The sequence below is a fragment of the Pecten maximus genome, unplaced genomic scaffold, assembly GCF_902652985.1.
Source record: "Pecten maximus unplaced genomic scaffold, xPecMax1.1, whole genome shotgun sequence".
In the NCBI taxonomy this organism is placed as follows: domain Eukaryota; kingdom Metazoa; phylum Mollusca; class Bivalvia; order Pectinida; family Pectinidae; genus Pecten; species Pecten maximus.
In genome coordinates this window covers 502-26321 of record NW_022979325.1, presented here as the reverse complement: position 1 = coordinate 26321, position 25820 = coordinate 502, and the positions used below count along the sequence as shown (strand labels likewise).

The 25820-nt window shown below is 34.2% G+C and overlaps 1 protein-coding gene across 1 annotated transcript; it reads left to right on the top strand.

Moving 5' to 3' along the window:
- Window positions 1–1136: 1136 nt before the first annotated feature.
- LOC117318489 (cadherin-related family member 1-like) lies at window positions 1137–25573 on the top strand (the record flags this gene model as incomplete). The annotated part of the gene is made up of 16 exons (XM_033873467.1): window positions 1137–1284; window positions 1584–1595; window positions 2677–2786; window positions 3343–3468; window positions 4051–4140; window positions 4574–4663; window positions 9507–9518; window positions 11881–11997; window positions 15271–15396; window positions 17859–17934; window positions 18290–18411; window positions 21700–21906; window positions 22479–22643; window positions 23069–23230; window positions 23559–23620; window positions 25327–25573. Coding segments are annotated over exons 1-16 (1872 nt in total), but the record flags the coding sequence as incomplete, so codon positions are not given.
- Window positions 25574–25820: the final 247 nt, after the last annotated feature.

The window sequence follows — 25820 nt, the reverse complement described above, 5'->3', positions numbered from 1 at the left end:
ACAATACCTTTCGGTTCAGTTGCTGTAACTGGCAATATGGCCTGCTGCACATCTTCCACAATACCTGGGGTAACCCTAGCTGCAAATTACGTCACAACCTCCTCCAATCCTGATGCCGACAGTCTCAGATTGGTCCCTTGATCCCCACCGCAATTACAATGTGCCTGGTGAGCTTCTGGTCCTGCATATGGACTAGTGGAAGCCATCTTGAGACGCCCGACATCTCTACCTCTCATGATCGAACACGTACAACTGCAACTGATAAAATCTTCATCAAAACAACATCAACATTGACACAAATTATAAATAAACAACCAAAGTTACTTTTACCTTGAATCATTTGATTCAATCTCTATAAATTTACACCAATGCGAAAATGTTTATTATAAAGCACTGGTTACTATTTACAATTCCATCGTCAGCTATTGTAAGGCACAAAATCGAGCCCCAAGGCTGAATAGCTTATTTGGATGAATTGATATAATTGTGTATACTATCAAATAAAATGGATATACAATTTATATGACTTAAACATGTCAAACACACTCAATACTATTGTCTACAAAAATGTGTTGCGAGATTGCGAGATGGGGGGGGGGGGGGGCAGGGGTGTACCCCCTCACTCCAAGGCTAAATATATAATCGGGTTGATTAATGTGTGTAATAATGTAAGAATGCATTAAATTGAATCGCAACACAATAAGTATGATTGGAAATGTTTGCGTGCGAGATGGGAGGGGGGTCTCCCTTTCACAACCTTGCTAAATGTAACTCCCAAAATATTAAGAGCGTCATAATACTAAAATATTGACTGGCTTGGCAAATGAAATGAAACTACAAATTAATTGAAGCCAAACTCCAGCAAATATCCAGAAGAGTAATTGCATATGAACAATATTACAAGTCACGGGTCAGTCTACTCCTATACGTATAAGAGGTCTTAGTCCGCCTGATTGCATTGGCGAATGTTACACGGCGCCTGTCAAAAGTTTCTCGCCGTGTTAAACCTCTAACATTGTTGGAGTACGGTCAGTCACACCATGCGTAGGCAACATTTTTTGTTTTCACCGAATAAACGTGTAATAACGTCTCGGAAACCCACAATATACAAACCAACCAACAAACAAATCACTATAATGCCAATCCACAGCACGATGATGATAAATGGTGGCTCTAACGCTTTGGATGCAATCCGATTTCAAGGATTTGCCTTTCTCAATAGCTTTTCCAAATATGCCTACCGGATATACTGTGCAAAGGGGGATAACCCCAAGATTATGGGAGGTAACTTGGTACACTGCACAAAGCAATGAAGAGAAATACTGCATGTAGTCGTATAATTCATGTGCATACTAGAAAAAGGAATTTTATAAATGCATATCAAATTAGCCATACAATTAATAAGGCGGTCTTCATATGATAAATTATATTTTAGAAATAATTTTTATTATCGCATCCGAAACCGTTGACGATGTCCGTTGAATTGAATGTATATCCTTTTTCTCTCTAAAACGGTTTCGTCTTAATTATGGTATTATTAGATCGACAGTTCTACAATAAACATAATGTTTCTTCTTTAACAGGCTACAGGCCAGGTGAGTTTTTCCTTTTATCGCTTTATGCCATGTTACAGAAAATGTTTTCCAATCAAATTTTCTATATGTGTGTTCGATTTAGGTCACTGCTACTACAAATATATATTTTTGAAGACATTGCTCAATAGATTTCATTAACAATATGTTTGTCCTTATCAAAGGCCACCCCTATCTCTTGTGAATGTTAAGGTTTCACCTTCCTTGAGTAAAAAATCAGCCAAATGGTACTATAAATATATTCCTGATGTCGTTACTCTACCAGTTTCATAAATTTTCTCATTGTCCTGGAACTCAAAATACAAATGGAAATGTTTTGGGCAAGATTGGGTTTCAATCTCCTGTAATCAAATTTGAGGTAACTGCTAGCTGCATGTCTGCTACTATAAATAGCGGTACGACGTCTTAACCGACTGTGGTAAAGCATTATACACTTACTCACAATTATGGTATCTTGAATGAATTGAAATTTGAATGCGGTTCGATCTCCTGGTTACTATATTGAGGTCACCCTTACTACAAACCCGTTGATCGTCCGCACAGCATCAAAGATATATTCATTTCTGTTACTTCGATCTCTACTTAGTAGCTATTTCTTTACGGACGTAGTGAAAAGACAATTCTTACCATCTTTTGTTGATTATTGGTCTGTGAGCAGTACCTAGGATATTCTTATCGCTTGAGATGACTTGTTACAATAAAACGAAATACAGGTTTGAACTGTTTCATGTTAAAATTATCTTTCGGCTAGCTGTTTTGCGTGGACATTATTTCAAATTCCCCGTCCTTGAAGAAAGCGTTTGAAAAGTTTCCGTCGCGGGAAGAGAATATGCTATAGGCTGTTCGTCATTTCAACATTCCACAGGCTCTTGGAGATAAATGCTATTTAATTTCTAGTCGCAGTTATTTTTCTCGTAAAAGCATGAAACACAAACGAATCATGCTTTAATTTCCTATTGCTGAAATATATAAACAATTATCAAAATCTGTGTTTGCCGTCCATGTTTATCGCAACATTTAATACTTAATGTGAAGTCTATGATAATAAGTTCTTTAATATTTGCATAAAACCTTTAGTCTTCAGGTTTATATAAAGATGTGTTCAGCATAGCTCCACATAATGGAAATTTGACTCTTAAAAGACGGCTGGATTATGAGACACTGAGCTTTTACCAATATACCATAGAAGCTGTGGTAAGTAACTTGAATAACATACCATTATAACAAAGAGATTGTGGTAAGTCACCCGTGTAGTATAGCAATATAACACAGAGGTTGTGGTAAGTCATTCGTGTAGTATAACAATATAATATAGAGGTTGGGGTAAGTCACCAATGTAACATAACAATATAACATAAAGGCGGTGGTAAGTAACATGTTTCTGAATTGCATATATCCCATCACATACTCTTCCTTATTCGTTATATTTGTTATTTGCCAAACAACTTTATGCTGTATTGCAGAGTTGATGTCATCTGTATTGTTACAAGATATTGCATGTTAATGAGCAGTTACTACCTCCAACGTATATGACAACATTTCCTTGATACATTCTTATTCTGATACGTTTTGAAACTGATTTATTTTGCTTATTCTTCTTATTTTTCTTAAAGTCGCTGTTAATTGCGGTAAGCACGATACTTTATTGTTCAATCTTTCAATCTTTTTTATTTCACGAATGCGTCAAAATAATTTTCTTTAATTTTTCTTTTCATTCTTAGCTTAATTTTGTTCTTTTTCATGATTTAAGGACACTGGAAGCCCTTCTAAGACAGGGAGTGCTGAAATTACAATCAAAGTCACAGACGTTCAGGACACGCCTCCAAATTTCCAGGGACTTCCGTACCTATTTACGATTACAGAAAATTTGTTTTGGGTAAATCCTCTTTTTTAATTATGAGTGTTGCTTTATGTTTTGTTTACCTACGGCTAATGTTTTATCTTATATTAAAATTAAAGCATGTCAGTAATAGAGTATGATATAAGTTGATGTTTTTTGCGTGTGTTGGAGCCTGTTATGCTTCTTTGCGTGTTATGTCACATAATTCCAATTTCTTAAGCGGGTTCACAAACTCCTGTGACAACTGTTCCGAGTATAATATCGGGGCTCCCGATCTTCTTTATTGCGTCACTTTCACGACTTTAGTGTTACACTCTAAGTAAATGGTTCGCCTATCAATGAATTCGTTACCGTACAGCTACGATACCAGACGACACACACCACATGCTCCTATATGGCTTTGGACGCCCCAGCTCTATCCCGATGTTCACACGACATCGTGACAAAGTTTAACGACGCCGATCGAATTCACGACAATTAGACAATTTGGCAGTAGTGGCTACAACGATAAAATGGTTTCGGACTAATGAATGTATTTTATACTTTCAAACAGATTTGATACACACAAATGTAGAAATCAGTGTGCAATAGTTTGTCTACGCGTATGTTTACTGGTAGGTTACCGGGCTCGTTCACGTCTTTGTGAGTGATGTGAATGACAACGCACCGGAATTCAAGAGACCAGCTTATATATATGAAATACCTGAGGTAATGTATGATTGACATTTTCACATATTTAAGGGAATAAACTTCCTTACTTATAAATAATTAAATAGTCAAGGTATATCAATTACGTAAATATTATTTGACATTACATGAGTAAATCAATGTCTCCTATAATTTTACCTATATGTATTTTTTCCTGTAAATGATTGTATTTAATTTGAAATGACCTTCATAGTTTTGCGTGTATACGATAGTATTTAGATTAGTTCAATTACATATATCTGCAGCTTTTAGGTGGAGTATGCTCTAGCACAAAAGTGTGCATACATCTAAATGTGAGAGACGAATGAAAGGTGATATATGATACGTAAAGATAAAATTGCATTAAACCGAAAGTATTATTATTATACAAGGGTGACTCGGCATCAATTTTCATTCATAAATATATTTTTAACAACATGAATTACATTTGTAGAACTCGCCCTATCCATCAACCCTCGATGCCAATATTTCAGCAACAGATGCCGATGATGGTGTGAACAAGAATTTTGCTTTCCGTTTAAAAGTGAGTTTTCCTGAAGCATGGTTTATAAAGGTATTGTAAAGTTATCACACACAATCTGTTTACTTGGTAGATATTTTCCAACCAACTATAACTACAGGTCTAAGATATCTTATCGATGAAAGAATCAAAATACGGGATAATAAACCTGATCATAAGACGGAAACGTGGTGCGTATAACTAAAGTCGGCTAACATACATGAAATAAAAAGTACTGTTATGTAAACCAGATAGCCGCTAACTGAGCCGTGATCCTTGTCTCAGTTATTCAGGAAATATTTGTAAAATGCAACTAAATAGGCAGGCGCAGTAGTCAGGAATAGCATCTAAGATACATGTACATATTAGATAAGTTCAATTTTATTGACCATATCTATTGAATGTACCCTATATATTTTGAAATCCAGAACAATAAAGACTCTTTCATATCAATAGTTTACATCTATATTTAATTATAAATTAAGCATCAGGGGCAACTAACAGCCAAGGTGTATGATAAGCGTGATGGTTTCATTTCCCAAATGGCTAATTTTCCTTTCTAGATAGTAACACCCCTGCGTCTCTTACCTTAGGTGTTTAATGTCTCAGAGGACTTGGTCTCAAAGCAATTGTTCCGATTATGTGACATATGTCACCTACTGTGGAGACATTAACACAAGAATGCGAGAGATATACGTTAACGAAGACAAACGGAAGTTTTATTGTCGACCTTATTTGGGAATATTTTCTTATGCGATATGAAGTCAGACATGTTTGATGTTTGTTGATATGCTGAGTCGTTGGCACCACCCAAATTCTCATTTTGATTATGTAACTTCACCTATAACTTTTGAACACATGGTCTTAATCTCCTTGTATTTTTGTAAGGTCCTTCGTTCATATCTACATTTTTTAATCCATATTTTGCCCTTGATTGATCAATTTTGAGTTGGGATTTCGGCTTTGATTGTTTGTCTTTTTTTTGCTGTTCCTACACTGTATATAAGAAACCGTGTTAACGATGTTTATTCAATACTTATTTACTCACCTGCCCGACCTACATTCAAGGTCAAGAGGTCAAATTGGCTAAAATCTTTAAACGACTACCTTAAATAGCCAAGAGACCAAAGAAGTTGATATTAGATCTGTAGCCTGCTTTGCAAAAAAGGGCTGCAAAATATGTTCAAATGAATAATTTTGACCAAAATTCATGTTCACAGGGGTCAAACAATCCTAAATCAATATTCAATACATATTAGCAGAGATCAATAATTACATTAAACTATATTCATATACACCTGTGCGCCTCTGATATAAGGATAAACACACTCTGCTATCCGATTACATAAATACTGCAATTGGCTTTACAAGCGCATGCTCGAGATGCATTTTCTACCTCGAAATACGAAAGATTTTCAACATAAAATGTGTTTTTTCTAGCATTTTTTACAGGAAAAGTGTAATGTACTAATAAGGTCTACCCTATTACCATATATAATTATATTCAGTCATCCACGGACAACAATACATTACTTTCAACTGTAGATATAATTTTGAAACTTAACGAAATGGGACATCGCTCACCTTCATTTTAACATGTGAATTTTATTACTCCACTTTTAACACACCTCGATTCAATTAAACTAATTATCTAACACACAGCGAGAGTTTTTTCTTGTATTTTTTCTATTGGATATCGTGCAATTTTCAATCGATGGTCTACTGTAGGAATTTGAATTCGAAATCTTGTGTACTCGGAGGCGAGAACCTACTTTCGCTGTAGAACGTTACTTTCATCAGATAAGGTATATCAGGTAACTACTCCTATTTTGACACTCTTCTTCGCATCTATCATGTCGACGAAAATCAAGTTTGCTTTAGGCCTTGCAAAAAAATAATAATACCCCTTCCAAATTTTATATATCATTACCAAATTGAAAATTGGGCATATCCTGAGCCCTATCATATTAATGTCAAATAATATGTTTTTGTGTCTGCTGGAAGAACATTAACGTTGTTTATTGTTTATTTTTATTTGTTGTGTTTGTATCAGTATGCAAGAAGCGTGGATGGGAATTTCAAACGATGCTCTAGATCTTTGGATACTTATATACAAATATGCAAGTAGCAAACTTTATATATGATGGCCCATGGAATTACTATAATGAGGCTCAACTGTAGAGGACTTAGAGACAACTTAAAAAGAAAAGATGTTTTTGATTACTTACGGAAAAATACTATCCCATTTACTGTCTCCAAGATACTCATTTTACGGAAAACGACGAAAATATAATCAAAACTCAGTGGGGTCTTAAATCTTGTTACTTTAGCCATGGTAAGAGAGACGCAAGAGGAGTTTGTGTTCTTTTAAATAATAATTTTGAGTGTAAAGTAGATAATACTATACATGGTGAAAGTGGAAACTACCTAATGCTACATATAGAAACAGAAAATAAGAAGACTCTGACTCTTGTAAACATCTATGGACCAAATAAGGATGACCCTGAATTTTGCAAAAAAACTGAAAACCAAGAAGATCCATGGAGAACACAAAACCCTAATTTAAAACAATACACATTGTCCTAAAAGAACCCTTTCAAAAAAGCTAGGAAGAAGAAGTATTTAGAAATAAGATGGAGAACAATGACTTTGAAATTAAATGGTCCATATAAAATTGATTTTGTTTCTCAAATTGAAAAAACACCACTTATTTATATAAGTATATATATGTATATTATTCAATCAGTAAACGTGTGAAAGTGAGTGTGACAGCTGTATTAAATGCTGTGAAACCAATAAGGGCAAAAATCCTTTATTTATTTATTTTTTATTATTATTACTTTATTCATTATTTGCCATATAGATGTACCTGAAATAAATACAATAATTAACAATAGCTACTTTCAATAGCCTTTTTATGTTATATGCAGCTCAAGATATAGCTTTTAATCAAAGGGAGATAAGTCTCAAAAATAATTCTCGGGTAGCCTGCATTTCTGCTGTTTCTTTTGTAAAACCATTATTCTATACTATATATTCAAGCAACATCGCCATTTTATGCAAGTGATGGTCAATTATACATATATATGTCATAACTCTTTAATACTATATATGTACACCTATCAACTGCTTAATACTGTCAGCTATATATTATTCAACAATGGTACATCTTTATCTTAATTGTTCAATACTGTATATTTATTAGCCATTAAACATTGCTCAATATATATATCTATGTACACATTGTCTAAAATGTTATATGCCTAATCACTGACACCCTTGATGCTCTTCACAAAAAATTTTTTTTTTTTTTTTTTTCTTATTTTTTTTCTTATTTTTTTTCACTCAGAAATGATCTGATTGTCAGCTCTATTATATGGATACAAAGCGACATACAAATAATATATGTAATATTTTTGTGATATTGTTAATTTATTCAATTATGTTTTATTTAACATTATCATATAAAGACAGAAAGATAATAGAGAGAGGAGAGAGATGAATCTGGAGGGGGAGATAGACTCTGGAGGGGGAGAGAGACATGGGGGAGGAGGAGGAGATAAAAAAAACGAGAGGCAGAGAGCTGAGGAGGTAGAGATTGGGAGGAGAGCGAAAGAATGTGTGTATGGTTGAATAGAGGAGAGAGTGTCTTGTGACAAGTACAAATATATGTCAGAAATGGAAATAATTTAAATATATGATACATGGTAAGGATATGAGAATAGCTTAAAATATAAGGAGTAGGAAATATTCAAGGTAGATAGCTAAAGAGAAATATATAACCTTTTTTCCAGAACATTCTTTCAAAACTCTTTGTTCTTTCATTCTTTTTATTTGTTTATGCATGTAAGTCACGCTCAATCTTACTCCGAACTCATCTTTGCAATATCACATACAAACGATTGAAAAAGGTACGTTAGGATTAAAAGTTCAAAGGACCTAAATATCTGAATATTTTATTTGTATAATTTTCTTGTGTTGTTATATGTTTTTGAGATAATAATTATTCCATGTCGCATTTGTTCATATCTGCTGAAGTAGGTTTTTTCATATCATCATCGTGCAAGTTTTATCCTTATTTTTTTTATTATTTCATTCTTCATGTTTCACTTCTTATATTAATATAAATATTTGATGTCTATTCTATTATATCAAGAGTTCAGCTTATATTGTGTTGCTGTAAAACTATATAATTGATGCTTTTCTTTGTATTTTATGTACTCATAATATGCAAAAGGATGAATAAAAAGAATTCAAAACTGAAAAAAAAGCTTAAAGCAATGATTTCTCAATAGCAAAGAGACTCCAAGACCTGATATAAGGCTAATTGTGTGCTCAATGAATGACTAGAAAATGTATTAACTTGAATAAATCTATCTTACTCTGATATTTGACTAAAATGGTAATTAGTTTAGTATCTGCACAAATGACCTAAACCAACTAAATCAAGTTGCTGTAGAATCAGGAGAGCGATACAGGCCACAACTAAAACTGTACTGTCGACGTTTATTAAATTATAATCATCACAGTATTGATGATCCTATTGATTTACCATTATCACATCTGAAACTGTATTAACGAAGTCTATTGAAATACTGTTATCACACACGATAAACGTATCAATGATGTCTATGTATTTTCTATTATCGCATCTTAAACCGTATCAACGTTGTCTATTGAATTATCATTATCACGACAAATCGTATTAACGATGTCTATTGAATTCTTATTATCGCCTCCAAAAACGTTTTGACGATGTCCATTGAAGTGAATGTATATCCGTTTTCTTCAAAACACGACTCCGCCTTAAGTATGGTATTATTAGATAAACTGTTCTACATTAATCATAATGTTTGTTCTTTTACAGGCTACAGGCCAGGTGAGTTTTTCCTTTTATCTCTTTATGCTATGTTCCAGAAAATGTTTTTCTATGAAATGTTCTTGTCTTTGTTTTCAAAATAGATACCTCATGGATGTTTAGACATCATACGTAGTCTATCCTTTGTTCCTTCCGTTTTGGCCGGTGCGAAGTTAACTGAACATTTGAAAGAAGATTGTGTTTCAAAGTTTTAAGAAACACAAACTTTACATATCGTTACCGGAAAAGAGCTCGCTTCACATGGTACGCCGCGAGAAGAACTGGGCTCTTATGAACTCGTATTTCAACCACGGGAGGCTAGCTCTACTTCATAAATGACCCAATTTTCCTGACACTTCATTTAAGCATTGAACTGTTATCAAATGGTAGTATACAGTCGATATGAATACAATTTGGGTGACAGATAAATAGAATATCGATCGTTATGACGACATGAAATATTTATCTGTCACCCAAATTGTATTCATATCGACTGTATACTACCATTTGGTTACAGTTCAATGCTTATATATACATTCATAAAAAAAATGTATTAACTGTAGCTTAAGACGCGTTTAACTTTGCCGCTTTCCTGACGTCATCAAGTTCAAATACCGGAACAGACGAAATTTCCAGAAGGAGTAATATAGTCTCTCGTGTCGTTATTAATAGCGATCACATTAAATGGGTTTTGTACAAATTTGGCTTTATTTCCAATTTCAGATACGTTTGTAGATATCGTCAAGTTGTTCACAGGTGCATAATTTCTGATTATTTAAAATCAAAGCCGTTTTTTCGACGCAATGATTTACGGTAAACATATAGAAGTGTTGCGGCTTTGAACGGTTATTGCACTGAACAGACTCGATTCATCGGAAACACTTATGTTTCTTTCGACTTGATTTATATTAATTTCAGAAGAACATCAGCTCTTAAATTCTAAATGAAAGTCGTCTTGACAGTAAGTGAAAACGGTTCAAGGGTATTTCGTTCGAGACAGATCCCAGTCTAAACCGTCACATCAGTGTCGCTAACCAAACAGACGATGTTCAATTTTACAGGGGCTCGATTTTGGAGTAAGGGAGGCCTTGGACATCAGTGAATAACCACAAAACTAAAATTCAGTATACATACACAACCGGAAACTATTTCGATACTGCCGATTTTTGTCATGATTTTTTTATATGCTGGACTTTTAATGTTGTCGTGTATTTCTGAAAATTCGGAAACGAGCCTCTGTGAGACACCGACAATTTGATACCTTCGTATAGATCAAGAATAGCAGTTAAATGATAATTTTGTAACGATTTCATTTTATCATTATTAAATTTTACCCTCATAACTTTTTTTTTTTTTTTTGTGGTGGTTTATATAGATATATGCTAGCATTCCAAAGCTCTATAGGCCGAAAGTAACTGGTGGTCATTGTTTTAACCTACAACACCTGGAGCTGTATTCCTACACTGACCGAATCACTGTAAATTGTAGTATACAGTCTCATGAATACAATTTGGTTTACTAGCGACATATAGGAAAATGCAATACAAAATGTAAATATGCACTTACAGCTGTCATATTTTGTCTGAAATTGCATTTTAACCTCATAGTGCCAAAATGAGGTCAGCGACTACCAATATATATTTTTGAAGACAAAACTCAATATATTTCACTAATAATCTGATTGTCCTGATCAGAGGCCACCACTATCTCTTGTGCGAGTTAAGGTTTCACCTTTCTGTAGTCATAATTGAGCCGAATGGTATTATAAATAGATCCCGGATGTCGTTACTCTACCAGGTTCATAATTGTTTCGCATTGTCCTGAAACACAAAGATAAATCTTTTGGGCAAGTTTGGGTTCAATCTCCTGTAATTAAATTGGGGTCACTGCTAACTGCATGTCTGCTACTATAAATAGCTGCACGACGTCTATATCCGATTGTCGTAAAGCTTTATACACTTACTCACAACTTTGATATCTTAAATGAATTGAAACTTTGAATGCTGTTCGATCTGTTATGATGATATTGTTATGATAATAAGTAGTTATTCCTTGTACAACGTTGTGAACACACAATTCTTCCCATCTTTTGTTGATTATTGGTATATGTGCAGTACCGAGGGTATTGTTATCGCTTGAGATGACTTGTTTCAATCAAATGAAATACAGGTTTGGCCTGTTTCATGAATTAATTCTCTTTCGGCTGGCTGTTTTGCACAGACATAATTTCAAAATACCGTCCTAGAAGAAAGATATTATAACATATATCAAATATATTAACAATTTATCAAAATCTGCTTTTGCTGTCTATGTTTCTCGCAACAAAAATCTTAATTCCAAGTCTTTGATAATAAGTTCTATAATATTTGTATAAAACCTTTAGTCTTCAGATTTATATGAAGGTGTATTCAGCATTGATCCGAATAGCGGAAATTTGACTCTGAACACACCGCTGGATTATGAGACACTGAGCTTTTACCAATATACCATAGAAGCTGTGGTAAGTAATTTAGGTAACATTAAGAGTATAATATAGAGGCCATGGTAGGTAAACCGGGTAACATAACAATATAGCATGGAGATTGTGGTAAGTAACGTAACATAATAGTATAATATAGAGGCCATGGTAGGTAAACCAGGTAACATAACAATATAACATGGAGATTGTGGTAAGTAACGTTACATAATAGTATGGTATAGAGGCCATGGTTGGTAACCCGGGTAACATTAGCATTGCCTTTTGTTGAGGTGTACACGAGACTATATGGACCTGGCCAAGAGTTTGTTCATCGAGGCCACAATTTTAGCACGAACAGGTCTACTCACTGATAGGTATTTGCGAGGAAAACAGAAAATTGGCAAATGAAAATTAGCAAACACTCCAGCCATATTACAAAACAATAAAACATAGAGGCTGTGGTACGTAACCCGTGAAACATAACAATATAACATAGAGGCTATGTTTAGTAATACGAGTAACAAAACAATATAACATAGAGGCCAGAATAAGTAACACGAGTAACATAACAATATAACATAGAGACTGTGGTAAGTAACACGAGTAACATAACAATATAACATAGAGGATGTGGTAAGTAACACGAGTAACATAACAATATAACATAGAGACTGTGGTGAGTAACATAACAATATAACATAGAGACTGTGGTAAGTAACACGTGTAACATAACAATATAACATAGAGACTGTGGTAAGTAACCCGAGTAACATAACAATATAACATAGAGACTGTGGTAAGTAACACGAGTAACATAACAATATAACAAAGGCTATGGTTAATAACACGAGTAACAATATAACATAGAGGCTGTGGTAATTAACCCGAGTAACATAACAATATAACACAGAGGATGTGGTAAGTTACACGAGTAACATAACAATATAACATAGAGGCTGTGGTAAGTAACACGAGTAACATAACAATATAACATAGAGACTGTGGTAAGTAACACGAGTAACATAACAATATAACATAGAGGCCGTGGTAAGTAACACGAGTAACATAACAATATAACATAGAGACTGTGGTAAGTAACACGAGTAACATAACAATATAACATAGAGACTGTGGTAAGTAACACGAGTAATATAACAATATAACATAGAGACTGTGGTAAGTAACACGAGTAACATAACAATATAACATAGAGGTTGTGGTAAGTAACACGAGTAACATAACAATATAACATAGAGACGGTGGTAAGTAACCCGAGTAACATAACAATATAACATAGAGGTTGTGGTAAGTAACACGAGTAACATAACAATATAACATAGAGACTGTGGTAAGTAACACGAGTAACATAACAATATAATATAGAGACTGTGGTAAGTAACACGAGTAACATAACAATATAACATAGAGGTTGTGGTAAGTAACACGAGTAACATAACAATATAACATAGAGACGGTGGTAAGTAACACGAGTAACATAGAGACTGTGGTAAGTAACACGAGTAACATAACAATATAACATAGAGACTGTGGTAAGTAACACGAGTAACATAACAATATAACAAAGAGACTGTGGTAAGTAACCCGAGTAACATAACAATATAACATAGAGGTTGTGGTAAGTAACACGAGTAACATAACAATATAACATATAGACGGTGGTAAGTAACCCGAGTAACATAACAATATAACATAGAGACTGTGGTAAGTAACACGAGTAACATAACAATATAACATAGAGACTGTGGTAAGTAACCCGAGTAACATAACAATATAACATAGAGACTGTGGTAAGTAAGCTGGGTAACATAACAATATGATAGAGAGGCAGTGGTAAATAACCTGAGTGACATAACAATATATTTACAATGCTACGAGGCAGTTGCCACCATACGCCTATAACACCCAGTGCCTCAGGCTATAACACCCAGTGGGTCATGTGACATTAAAAAAGGCGGGATTTTTTTGTGTTGGTTTAGTTTTTTTCAAAGTTGACGAAATTGGTAAAACAATGTAAATATAAGTATTGAACAGTGGTTTTTATGTTGTTATAGTCGATATGACAGCAAGATGTAGGGTGGGCAAATGGCATGGAGCCATATCGACTATAACAACATTAAAACCACTGTTCATTGCTTAAATGATATAGAGGCTGTGGTAAGTAACACGAGTAACATAACAATATAACATAGAGACTGTGGTAAGTAACACGAGTAACATAACAATATAACAAAGGCTATGGTTAGTAACACGAGTAACAATATAACATAGAGGTTGTGGTTAGTAACACGAGTAACATAACAATATAACATAGATACTGTGGTAAGTAACACGAGTAACATAACAATATAACTTAGAGGCCGTGGTAAGTAACACGAGTAACATAACAATATAACATAGAGGTTGTGTTAAATAACACGAGTAACATAACAATATAACATAGAGACTGTGGTAAGTAACACGAGTAACATAACAATATAACTTAGAGGCTATGGTTAGTAACACGAGTAACAGTATAACATAGAGGCTGTGGTAAGTAACACGAGTAACATAACAATGTAACATAGAGACTGTGGTAAGTAACACGAGTAACATAACAATATAACTTAGAGGCTGTGGTAAGGTAAGTAACACGAGTAACATAACAATATAACTTAGAGGCTGTGGTAAGTAACACGAGTAACATAACAATATAACAAAGGCTATGGTTAGTAACACGAGTAACAATATAACATAGAGGTTGTGGTACGTAACACGAGTAACATAACAATATAACATAGAGACTGTTGTAAGTAACACGTGTAACATAACAATATAACAAAGAGGCTGTGGTAAGTAACACGTGTAACATAACAAAATAACATAGAGGCTGTGGTAAGTAACATGTTTCTGAATTGCATACATCCCATCACATACTCTTCCTTATTCGTTATATTTGTTATTTGCCAAACAACTTTATTCTGTATTGCAGAGTTGATGTCATCTGTATTGTTACAAGATATTGCACGTTAATGAGCAGTTAATACCTCCAACGTATATGACAACATTTCCTTGATATATTCTTATTCTGATACGTTTTGAAACCCTGATTTATTTTGCTTATTCTTCTTATTTTTCATGAGATATTATTCAATGAATAAGATAAATGTAAACTTAAGGTAATTGTTAATTGCGGTAAACACGATACTTTGTTGATCAATCTTTTAATCTTTTTTATTTCACAAATGCATCAAATTAATTTTCTTTAACTTTTTTTTTTCATTCCTAGCTAAATTTTGTTCTTTTTCATAATTTAAGGATAGTGGAAACCCTTCTCTGACAGGGAGCGCTGAAATTACAATCAAAGTGACAGACGTTCAGGACACCCCTCCAAATTTCCAGAGACTTCCCTACCTATTTACGATTACAGAAAATTCGTCATGGGTAAATCCTCTTTTCTTTAATTCTGATTGTTGCTTTATGTTTTGTTTAACTATGGTTAATGTTTTATCTTATATTAAAATTAAAGCATGCTAACCGGTTGGCAGTTGGTTGATCCAATATCGTTTATTATTTAGGCGTTGCTGGTCATCCCAACTGCTGCAGTGGTCGATGGGGACCATCTGCATGTCATGCTATGCATGACTCGGCATGTTGAAATGTCTCGCTACTGGCAAGTCCTTGCATTTCTGTTTGATGGAACAAAGGTGGTTGTTGATCCTCAGATTGATTGATGTTTTGGTTTCCCATACATCTGCATGCTACATTTGGTACACGTAATAAGGTATACTACATTGGCCGATGTGCAGAAAACTGTCTGGAGGATGCGGTATTTCTGTCCATTAGTCTCAAAATTGAATGAATTGGTGCTCTGAGTATACGTACATAGTTTACACCTCTTAATGTTAAATGTCTTGAAGCACCCAGTGGCAGTAGCATGAGAGGGTGACGGTAGCTTATCACTGACTATCAATTCTCTAATTTTGTTTGTCTGCTGTAAGCTAGTATCGGAGGTTCCGGGAAAATACCCTAGTGTTTGCTGGATGATGTGCTAGTGTTTCTTGAAGATTGTTGACAATGCTGGTATGCAACGATGAAAGATTACCACACAAGATACTCTTCCGGTTTTCGGTTTGGCTTTCTCACGATCTATCAGGGCTGCTCTATACCCTCTATTGAGAAGATGGGATCTTAGTTTTACACAACGACGTTTGAAATCATCGCCGTCGGAGACGATACGCCTGATTCTCAAAACTTGAGAATATGGAATGCTCCTTGTAGTGTAGGATGGTTGACAACTGGACGGGCAAATGTACTAGTGAGTGTCCGTGGGTTTACTGTATAAATCCGTGTGTCTTTCGCCGTTAAGGAATTGCAACTGGTGTCCAAAACATCTTTTTTCCGGTTGGAGATGTATACAGTAAACTTTATGGTCCGATGGAAGTCATTCGCGAAACAAATGAATTCCTCAAGGTACTCTACCGGATTTCAACTTTATCTCGGTGTCGTTAATGAATCTAAAACAGCTGAGTGGTTTCGATGGAGAAACATATTTATCTTCTATTCCTACAGATAGATACAGAGATATACTGTATCTTGTATCATTCAGGTTTTTGAAGATTCTGATTTGTCATTTTCTGCTTCATGTGTTGATATATCAATCAATTAATCAATTTTGTTTATTTAAGTGTTGTCATATATCACAACTGCATTGTACAAGAATATAGTTACAAAGTATAAATCATAGTTTAAAATCGGAGATAAAACATCTTAACCATGATAAGATATAAAGTGTTGATATTCTAAAAAAGAACTTCTACAATAATATAATTCTTTTTAGAGATAAATCAAACCAATCACAAAATCACAAATTCCAATCCAGAGAGGAGGTATTGGGACAGTCCCTACCTACCAAACTTTCTGAAATCGTACTGCCATATACATAAAGATTAAAAATGTTCCATAAAAACACATTATGTCTTTTAAAGTAGCATTGCATAAAATTCTTGCTCTGCATAGTAGTGAAATTTAGTTTCCCATGGGTTGGGAAGAGCCCTACCAGCAAGATGTGCTAAATTAACTCCAAGCTAGATGCACTTAACGAATCAACTGAAAAAATGATTTACCCTATTATCATATTTAAATTAATTAACAAATTAAAGAAACTGTAATTACATGTATATGTGATATTCAGCCAAACATGGCTTACAGGCCACTATTTAAAATTGTCATTAACATAGGCTGTTACGTCTTCTGTACCTGATATATAAATGATTTGCATGTGCAATTTGAAATTCCTCGTTAGACATTAAAAATTCAAATTTGTCGGTGTTATCAAAACTGCTAAAATCACTTCTTATACTATTTGCTACATTAAACAAGGATGATCTGCTATCATTATATTCATTACATTCAATCAAAAAGTGTAGTTCATCATCTATGCAGTTATTTACATTTGTACGTATCTTACAAAGACGATCCTCCAATAGAATGACAGGTTTTGCGTATCTGCCAGTTTCCACTGCTATGTGTTGATATATATTAAAACGAAGTTAATATCATTAACGTGACTACAGGAAATGTAGTAATCATCCATTGCTTTCTTTTTGAGTCAGTCTTCTTTGCTGTTTGATATACCATTTGCTACCGAGTTATGTATCTTTATTTTATTTTAAAGGATGTCTCAAATAAAGCATTTTCGTTGCTCATGAATGTTTTTAACTTGATACTTGCCGTTCTTCATTTAAACGTTTCTAAAGATGCTACACCTGATCATGTTAGTATTCACCGAGTTGTCTTATAGGGACTTTAGTCACTGCAATTACATATTTCTGTGTTTGACCTTCTTGGTCAATATATTCTATCTTACAAGCCTCATTTTATTGATATTTCTGTTTTTTTCTCAGTCCGGGAGTGACATCCTTGCCCAGGATGGCGACAGGGGGATTCCTCGTGACATTCAGTACAAACTCATTGATTCAGGTACTATTGTAATTATGTACAGATTCCGTATTATAAAGAAATCTGAAAACACCGAAACGTATGCCAAATATATCATATTGTTGAAAGAACCATTTGTTTTTGCCATACATTTGATATGATAATTTATTATCAAGGACGCGACATATGATTTCTTTTTAACATGCTTAAACAGTTTGTGCTTTTTTATTGCATTATGGAGGAGGACTTTTTAACTGATCATATTGAACCGTCAGTTGTATGTAGACATGTTTGATAATCCGAGTATTTGTAAAATAATATTGAATAATCTGTTTAAATATTTAGAAATATAATCAATTAACAAATATTGACGATATGCCCCTTGCTCTTCTTTCAGACTGTTCCCAATTGTTTATGTTAAATGGTACAACTGGAAAGCTTTCAATAATAGGAAAAGTGCTGGACAGGGATACTGGCATTGTAGCCGAAAGTCAGGGCGTATGCAGGTTTCAAATCGAGGTTTGTTTTATATAAATTACCGTCCCCATATACAAGTTATTAGATTATGATAAAAAGGGTCCCCAGAACAGTATGAAAAACATCTTTAGACTACATAAATGTCCCTGAAAAATGTTACTGTCATTATAACTATTTTTTTTAAACATATAACAACCAATTAAAATTTACACATGCATCTGTTTGACTTTTGTGACCGCGTTCTACAGTATGAATTGATGAGAAGAAAATTATGAATATTGAAAATACGTCCAAATCGATCAATCTGAAAATGTATGTCCTGTACAAATAAGGGTATTAGGTTTGTAGTGATTATGTTATTTATCGAGATGTAACGTATCGATGATGATGAAATATAAAGCGTGTCAACTCCTCTACAAACAAATAAATATCGACTACAGATCCTTTCCGACTACAAAGTCACCAAACTCTTCAATATAATCTTTTTGACTGGTCTCCATTATATAAATAGTAAAACCATTACTGTATTATAGGGGTTTTATTACGTCACATTCTATATTAGGAGTGATTAATGAAGGTTCCCCTGAATGATTCGACACTGAAGTGTCAAAACAATAGTACATCAGGAACAGGAATCCGTTCATAAAAAACGAAGCAGTTCCTCTTGATGGCGCGTGGCCATTGATTCCTCCAATCATTATGAAGAGAAAGAAGCTTCATCTTTTCCATCGAAGCATGAAAGAAAAAACAGTTCAATTTATACAATATGTTTTACAATGCAATGTGTTTTGCATTCGTTGTAAAACAATATCTGTATGCTATAATATGACTCCTGCAGAATCAGGTAGTAAATGTCTTAGATTCTTCTGAGGGGACATCGACCTATCCAAAACACATCGGCTAATTTTAAACAAACAATGGTGTTTATATCACTGTCTTCCATTGTTGTCGGTTCCTTTCTTCTTGTGTGCCCTTTGTTTTTCCGATATAGTTTCCTCTTCTTGATGTCCATCCACATGTCTCTAGCTGGTAGAAGGACATTGGATCTCGTAAATAGAATACACGGATAGTCGTTTTAGAATAACTACAACAGCTTATTAATCGATAACAGTGTTATATTCTTCATATAGTATGAGTGTGACATACCCATCGTTTTCCGTTTGCTGTTCAAATCAGAAATTGATTGTGATGTCATAATATGGGCAATGACATCATGCTGTCATGAATTGAAATTATGCAACAAAATGGCTGCCCTGTTTGATATTGTCCTCAACATTTTCTCTTTAAAGCCGCATACTCCAAAATAACCTAAAATTCTAGTGATAGATATATTAATGGCAATCCCAGATGCTCATTCACTCCCTCTTATTATTAAAATGACCGTTTTACTTGACGTTTGATCGGAGAAATCCTTCCAACATCAGTGTATAAAAATAACTGGATTCCTTTCTATCGCGAGATTTGTCACGGGGCCGAGAACGATACTACAACACATGGCCGTTCTTTACATATCGAGTATGCGTGGACTTGCTTATTAATGCTGTCATTTGAAAATATATTTGCAAAATTTTCTCGTAATAACTGATCAATATAACAAACATACAACTTAATACTTATTTTAAAATATGGCAATATCAAGATATCGATTAAAATCAGATCGGTAAAGTTGACAATGTACGAAAAATATGGAAAAAGCTAACCACCAATCCTAAAGACGTCCGGCAAATTCAAAATTCGAGTTTATTCCCTGTTTAGTTCCCCCGAGAACTATAGCCATCGGTCGAAAAATGTGTTGCTTTGCACCTTGTGAACAGATTTTTAGCCTAACTGTGCATTCATGTCTGTATGTTGTGATGCCAGATAATACAGTTAGGTATTGTGAAGTTAGTTTTGATAACAATGAGAATATTCGATATCAACTGGAATTCTTTTAATTCAAGAAAATTTAAGTTTTAAATCTATTTTTAGTAGCAATGGTGAAGCACATGTATACAAGTGTATGTACATGTATAAACTATACCTCATACTAGGCACCGTTGTGTTAAACGTTGCACACATGTTATCAGCGCACGCAATGCGCCAGCTCAAATAGTGGTCGTTTCGACTATTGTTCCTCGCTATTTGATAAGATCTGTGACTAAAATTTCTTTTCTATAAAGTAGTAAATATCACGTATTTTGAAAAAAAAATAATTCCCTCAGATACTCGAAATGTCCACTATATCTATAATATATAACGTACAAAAATTGACAACATTAATATCATTCGGACGACGACAGCTAAAGAAATAAAATAAAAATAATCATAAATGGTACAAGGTTATAGGACTCCTGTTTTTCATCGGAAAGTTCAACGTAAAAATATAGCGTGCACATAATTCACAAGAAAATATTTTTAGATTGTAAAACTATACTACTATGATACATCATAATAACATTTTTAGCAACTGTTCAAAACAACTCATTCGTTGGTGATCAATTATTGATTTTCTTCACTTATCGATGTTTGATTGATGATAACATTTAATCGTTAATCGGTTACAAATTAATTGATGGTCGGTTGATTGTTGATTTACGGTTGCCGACTGAGCGAGAAAAAAATGAAATTTTAGCTGAGAAAGTCGTAAGAGCTGCACTGTAAAAGATCGTTTATAGTTGAGATGTTAGTTATGACAAACAAATTATGATTACCAAATGCAAGAAAATTGACAACAATAAATAGAATAATAATACCATGCCAAGAGAACTACGTGGCCCTTGGCCTCTTGTCTTCTATCGCTAAGTTCCAACGAATCAATTCTTCTCATAAGTAAATCCTGAAGTTTTGCCAATTCCAGTCCCTTTTACGTTTCTTTTTGGTGGAATCTGTCTGCGTTTTGTCAGGCACTTGCTTTCCGCATTCCGCCATTGTTGTTGTTAACTGATCACCCGCCCATTGCATTGTGGGACTAATTTGGATAGAAACTTGGTTCCTTGGATGAATTGATTTATTTTAGGGAATTTCCCCTATGCTTTCATAATAACACATTTTCCTTCAGTTTTTGATTCGGGATAATTTGTTAGGTATATAGAAAGTCTAATATTTGTAAGTAAAGAGGTCAAAATGTAAACATTTATGCATATTTCTTTGGGAGAATGTGGCTTAAAAACGTGTCAAAATGTAAGTTTTGTGATCGAAATATATTTTCTGGTGGTTTTTTTCTGATATTGTTTTTGTTTGTCTTTTTTAACTTTAAGACTCGATTCATTGAATCTCATATGAAAAAAGAAGACCTAATTAGAAATCGTAACTATATGTATATTACGGTGTGTGATTTTATGACATTGATAGGCTAACGAAATATCAAACGCCGGGGAAATATTGAACTCTACCAACTCTACATCCAACACCACAGTGACAGTGACGGTGGATGATGTGGACGATAACGTCCCCACCTTCAATCAGTCTTATTACGAGGCGTACGTAGACGAGGGCGTGTCCAGCATTCCCCTGACCATCGTGGGGTCCGTCGGCATAGATGTATTTGATTTAGATCAGGTAAGAAAATTCCAGTTATATGCCATTATTTATAATTAAGGTAACGATATCACTGCTGGCCATCACTGATCAAATTACTGTAAAAATATTAAACTCAATTAATACAAATATCTGGGATTCCGCACACAAGCAGGAATGACATATCTGTATTTTGTTTTGACAGATACAAGAGCAGTTGTTTTGAAACAATTCAAACAAACATTCAGTGTCAAATACATGTGCTTCCCGAACCCTGACATTTAACCCCCACATGATTTCACCATCTTTCCGCAGTTATTACCGAGGGATAGAAGTCTTTTGTCTCCAAGTATGCATTTAAGATGATAATATACATGTTCTAACCTAACTTACAAAAATTAAAGCTACCTATTTGGTTCTACAAAAACTATTTCCGCTGACACACTCACTTCTGTCATTGAAGTAAAAAATAAAAATAATTATATATATATTAACTTTGATTTCTAAAAATAAAATCTATATCGTTGTATTCACGTTCATATATGCAAACGAGAATATGACAATTGCATCATAATTTAAATTAATAGTGTATATTTTTTTATTATCATTAATAGGGATCGAACAGTGAATTCAGTCTAACAGTTGAATATACGAATGGAACGAAATGTGTTGGTGTTGAAGCCACACCCTCGAGTATTATCTCCCGAGCTACCTTCTTACTGAGACTCGTTAACGGTTATAGATTTGACTACGAAACAGAGCAGAGCATTGAACTGCGTGTAAGTTTTTATAGATATATGTCGTCTCAATTGTCTTGTAAAATCGAGCGAACATTTTTTATTACAGCTATGTATTATAATGGTTATATTAGTTTATATTCATCTGGTGCCGCGGAAAAATGAATTCTTAATAAATGGCTACATTTTTAATTTGTATTATTAACCTTGGAAAGTCGTATGTACCTTGAATATATCGTTGCAAATATCACAGAAAACGTTCATTGGGCCAACTAAAGTAACTTGATAACTGCGTATATATTATTCCAATACTTTGAAATATCCATAAATGTATGCGAATTAATATTCCTTTGTTTATATGTTAAGTATTTGTAAACCCAGAATTAAACGTTTTTTCCGTTTTCCTGTTGTAATTATATCTGTTTACATTATATCATTTTCCTACAAGTTGAGTCTAACTTATACAGGTCGTAGCCAGGGGGAAGGTTAACAGTAGCATGTCTGCTACATGTACAGTAACTGTGAATATCAGCAATACAAACGACAATGATCCAACGTTCAATCAGACCGATTACACCGTCACAATCCCAGAAAATCCGGAAACTGGAACGTCAGTAACCGTTATTACGGTAAATGGTTGTTTTGTTTTTTGTGTGTTTTTTTTTGGGGGGGGGGGGGGGGGGGGGGGTCTTTTTTTAAATGTCAGTCGTCAATTAATGATGGATATTTGGGGGAAACCGCCTTTGTTATTAAACTACACTTGTGCATTTATAGAACATGTGTACTTGGACCATTAACTTGTAATAACTCCCAAAATGGTAGTGTTATCATGCTGGGATATTCCTTATCAACTGTCGTCTTGTAAAACAGTAAGCCAGATAGGAGAGTGTTTGTAATATATGAAATTGAAAAATCATATCATTGCGTTTCAAATTATATCTAACGTTTGCTTTACAGGCGGAAGACAAGGACCTTGGAGAATACGGGGAATTGAATTATACACTCAAGGGCTCTTCTCTGTGAGTATTTTTTTAATTACATGAACATTTCAATATCATTTCATACGAAATAAACAAATGTCAAACGTTCTTTTGCAGATCCCTGAATAATACGTAAAAATAAGGGCCACATAAAGAACTTCTTTTTTTGTGTTGTCGTGGAATCAGTTCAATCTTATGTGCCATTAAATCTATACAATTATAACATTTAGCTGATAAAAAAATCTTCGAACTTTAATTTGATATGAATCAAAATATTAGCCACACGAGTGAAATATATTTGGTATTACTGAAGACACTGTTAGATATTTTGTTTATTACATTTTTTTTCAACGAAAACCCTACCCCGTATGCTAACTAGGACTACAGCGATAATTTGTAAACAAAAAAAGTAGTTTCCCATGTCCAGGTGCTGACATATATGTCGGGCTTTCTGATTGGTCAATTATTTTGGGATTTTCTAATCATTAATTTGATTGGTCAAATCAGCAAAAGTGATATTTTTCACTACTGAAAAAAATATGTAAAATATCATTTTTATAGAATGAATAATTTTTGATATTTCACTGGTTAAAATGTAATAAAATGCTACCTTCCGAGCTTAATACAGATTACAGTAGACAAAATTCAAATCGTAAATCTGTCTTAAACCCGGAAATGGATTGGGAGAGGGTGGTTGATGGGATCTTATGGGGGGCATTATAAACATAAACTTGTCAAAGTAAGACTGTTTTGTCAGATTTTCTAATAAGTCCGTTTCTTAGTATCTCAATATTAGTATAGACCAGTACAACTTATTAATGTAGCTGTCTGAAGTTCTTGTGTTAGGGTGTGTGAGCTCATCTGTGGGTATGGCCTACATTTTGTCTTTTGGCCACAGTATTTTCATATTGGTCGGAAGTCTGGCTGTATGAGAACAGGTGGGAACAGCTTTGTTTTCAGACATGATTCCAGATTCAAATACACGAGTAGATTGCATGTTTGTGTTGACCAGTGCCGTTTGATTGCTGTGTGGGACATTCCCCCATTGGAAATCTTAGAGATTTAGAACGTTTAGTGTAATAGTGTACTTTCGGCGAATTTTCTCATAATTCGATGAGAATTAATTTCAGTGGGTGCTATATACATATGGTAGATTATCTCTGCTAATGAGATTAAAGGACAATGCCGTCTGTCAGGTCAGTCAAGCGTCATTATAGCAGTTTAATTGTCCCCACCCCCCATTCTGACAGATCACTCAGACACCTCAACTGAGGTAGCTGAATGGCTATGTTTGATTCCCAGATTAAATCTGGTTATCAATGTCTATTTATATCATATAAGCATACCCTTCACCAGTACAAGGCAGACTCCCAGTCCCGCCAGCCTCTTACATTTTTAAAACATCTTGGTTTTTTAATCAATTTTCAGGTATTTATCATATAATTATTTAAAACTTGATAAATGTGCCAGCACATCAAGGGAGACAATCTGCTATTTCAGGAGAACTGCTTAATGCAGGTTGCTGTGACTTGAGAATTTTGTCTGCAGAACATTATAGATTAATTTTTATGAGTTTACTGCTAAAGAACAAACTAAGATTTGCTCTTAAATTAAGACTCAAAAAACCACGTACATGTATGGTGTGATATTTGGAATGCATGCCTAACACAATAAATAATTTGTGTCTCTTAAGACGCATATGATATCATAATAATATCTAATCTATAGATATGATTTATTTACAGATTTGATATCAATCACGAACACGGTACGATTTACACGACCGGAAATCCTGACGACCTTGACAGAGAGACTCGCGACACGTATTATCTGACGGTGGTAGCTACTGACGGAGGAGACAAGAGGGCGGTGGCCTCATTAACAGTTACTCTCTCCGACGTTAACGACAACAGGCCCGAATTTCTATATGATACAGTGGAGATGTCAATTAACGAAAACACAACGAAATTCACACCAAATATACTGATCAAGGTAAGCAATGCATTATTCCCTTATTCCTTTACCTGAATCTTAAATCGCATTTACTTTCAAAAAGAATTTCTGTTAGGCTCTATGTTACAGCAAATCAATTCAGTGATAGAGTAACATATACATCAATTACAACAGCATGCTTTTATTCAGTCAAAGTCAGACTCGGAATACATATCATACAACAAGAACAAGCCACCACTATTTGGCCTCAAAACTCGTATGCATACTGTCTTCCGATATGTAACGA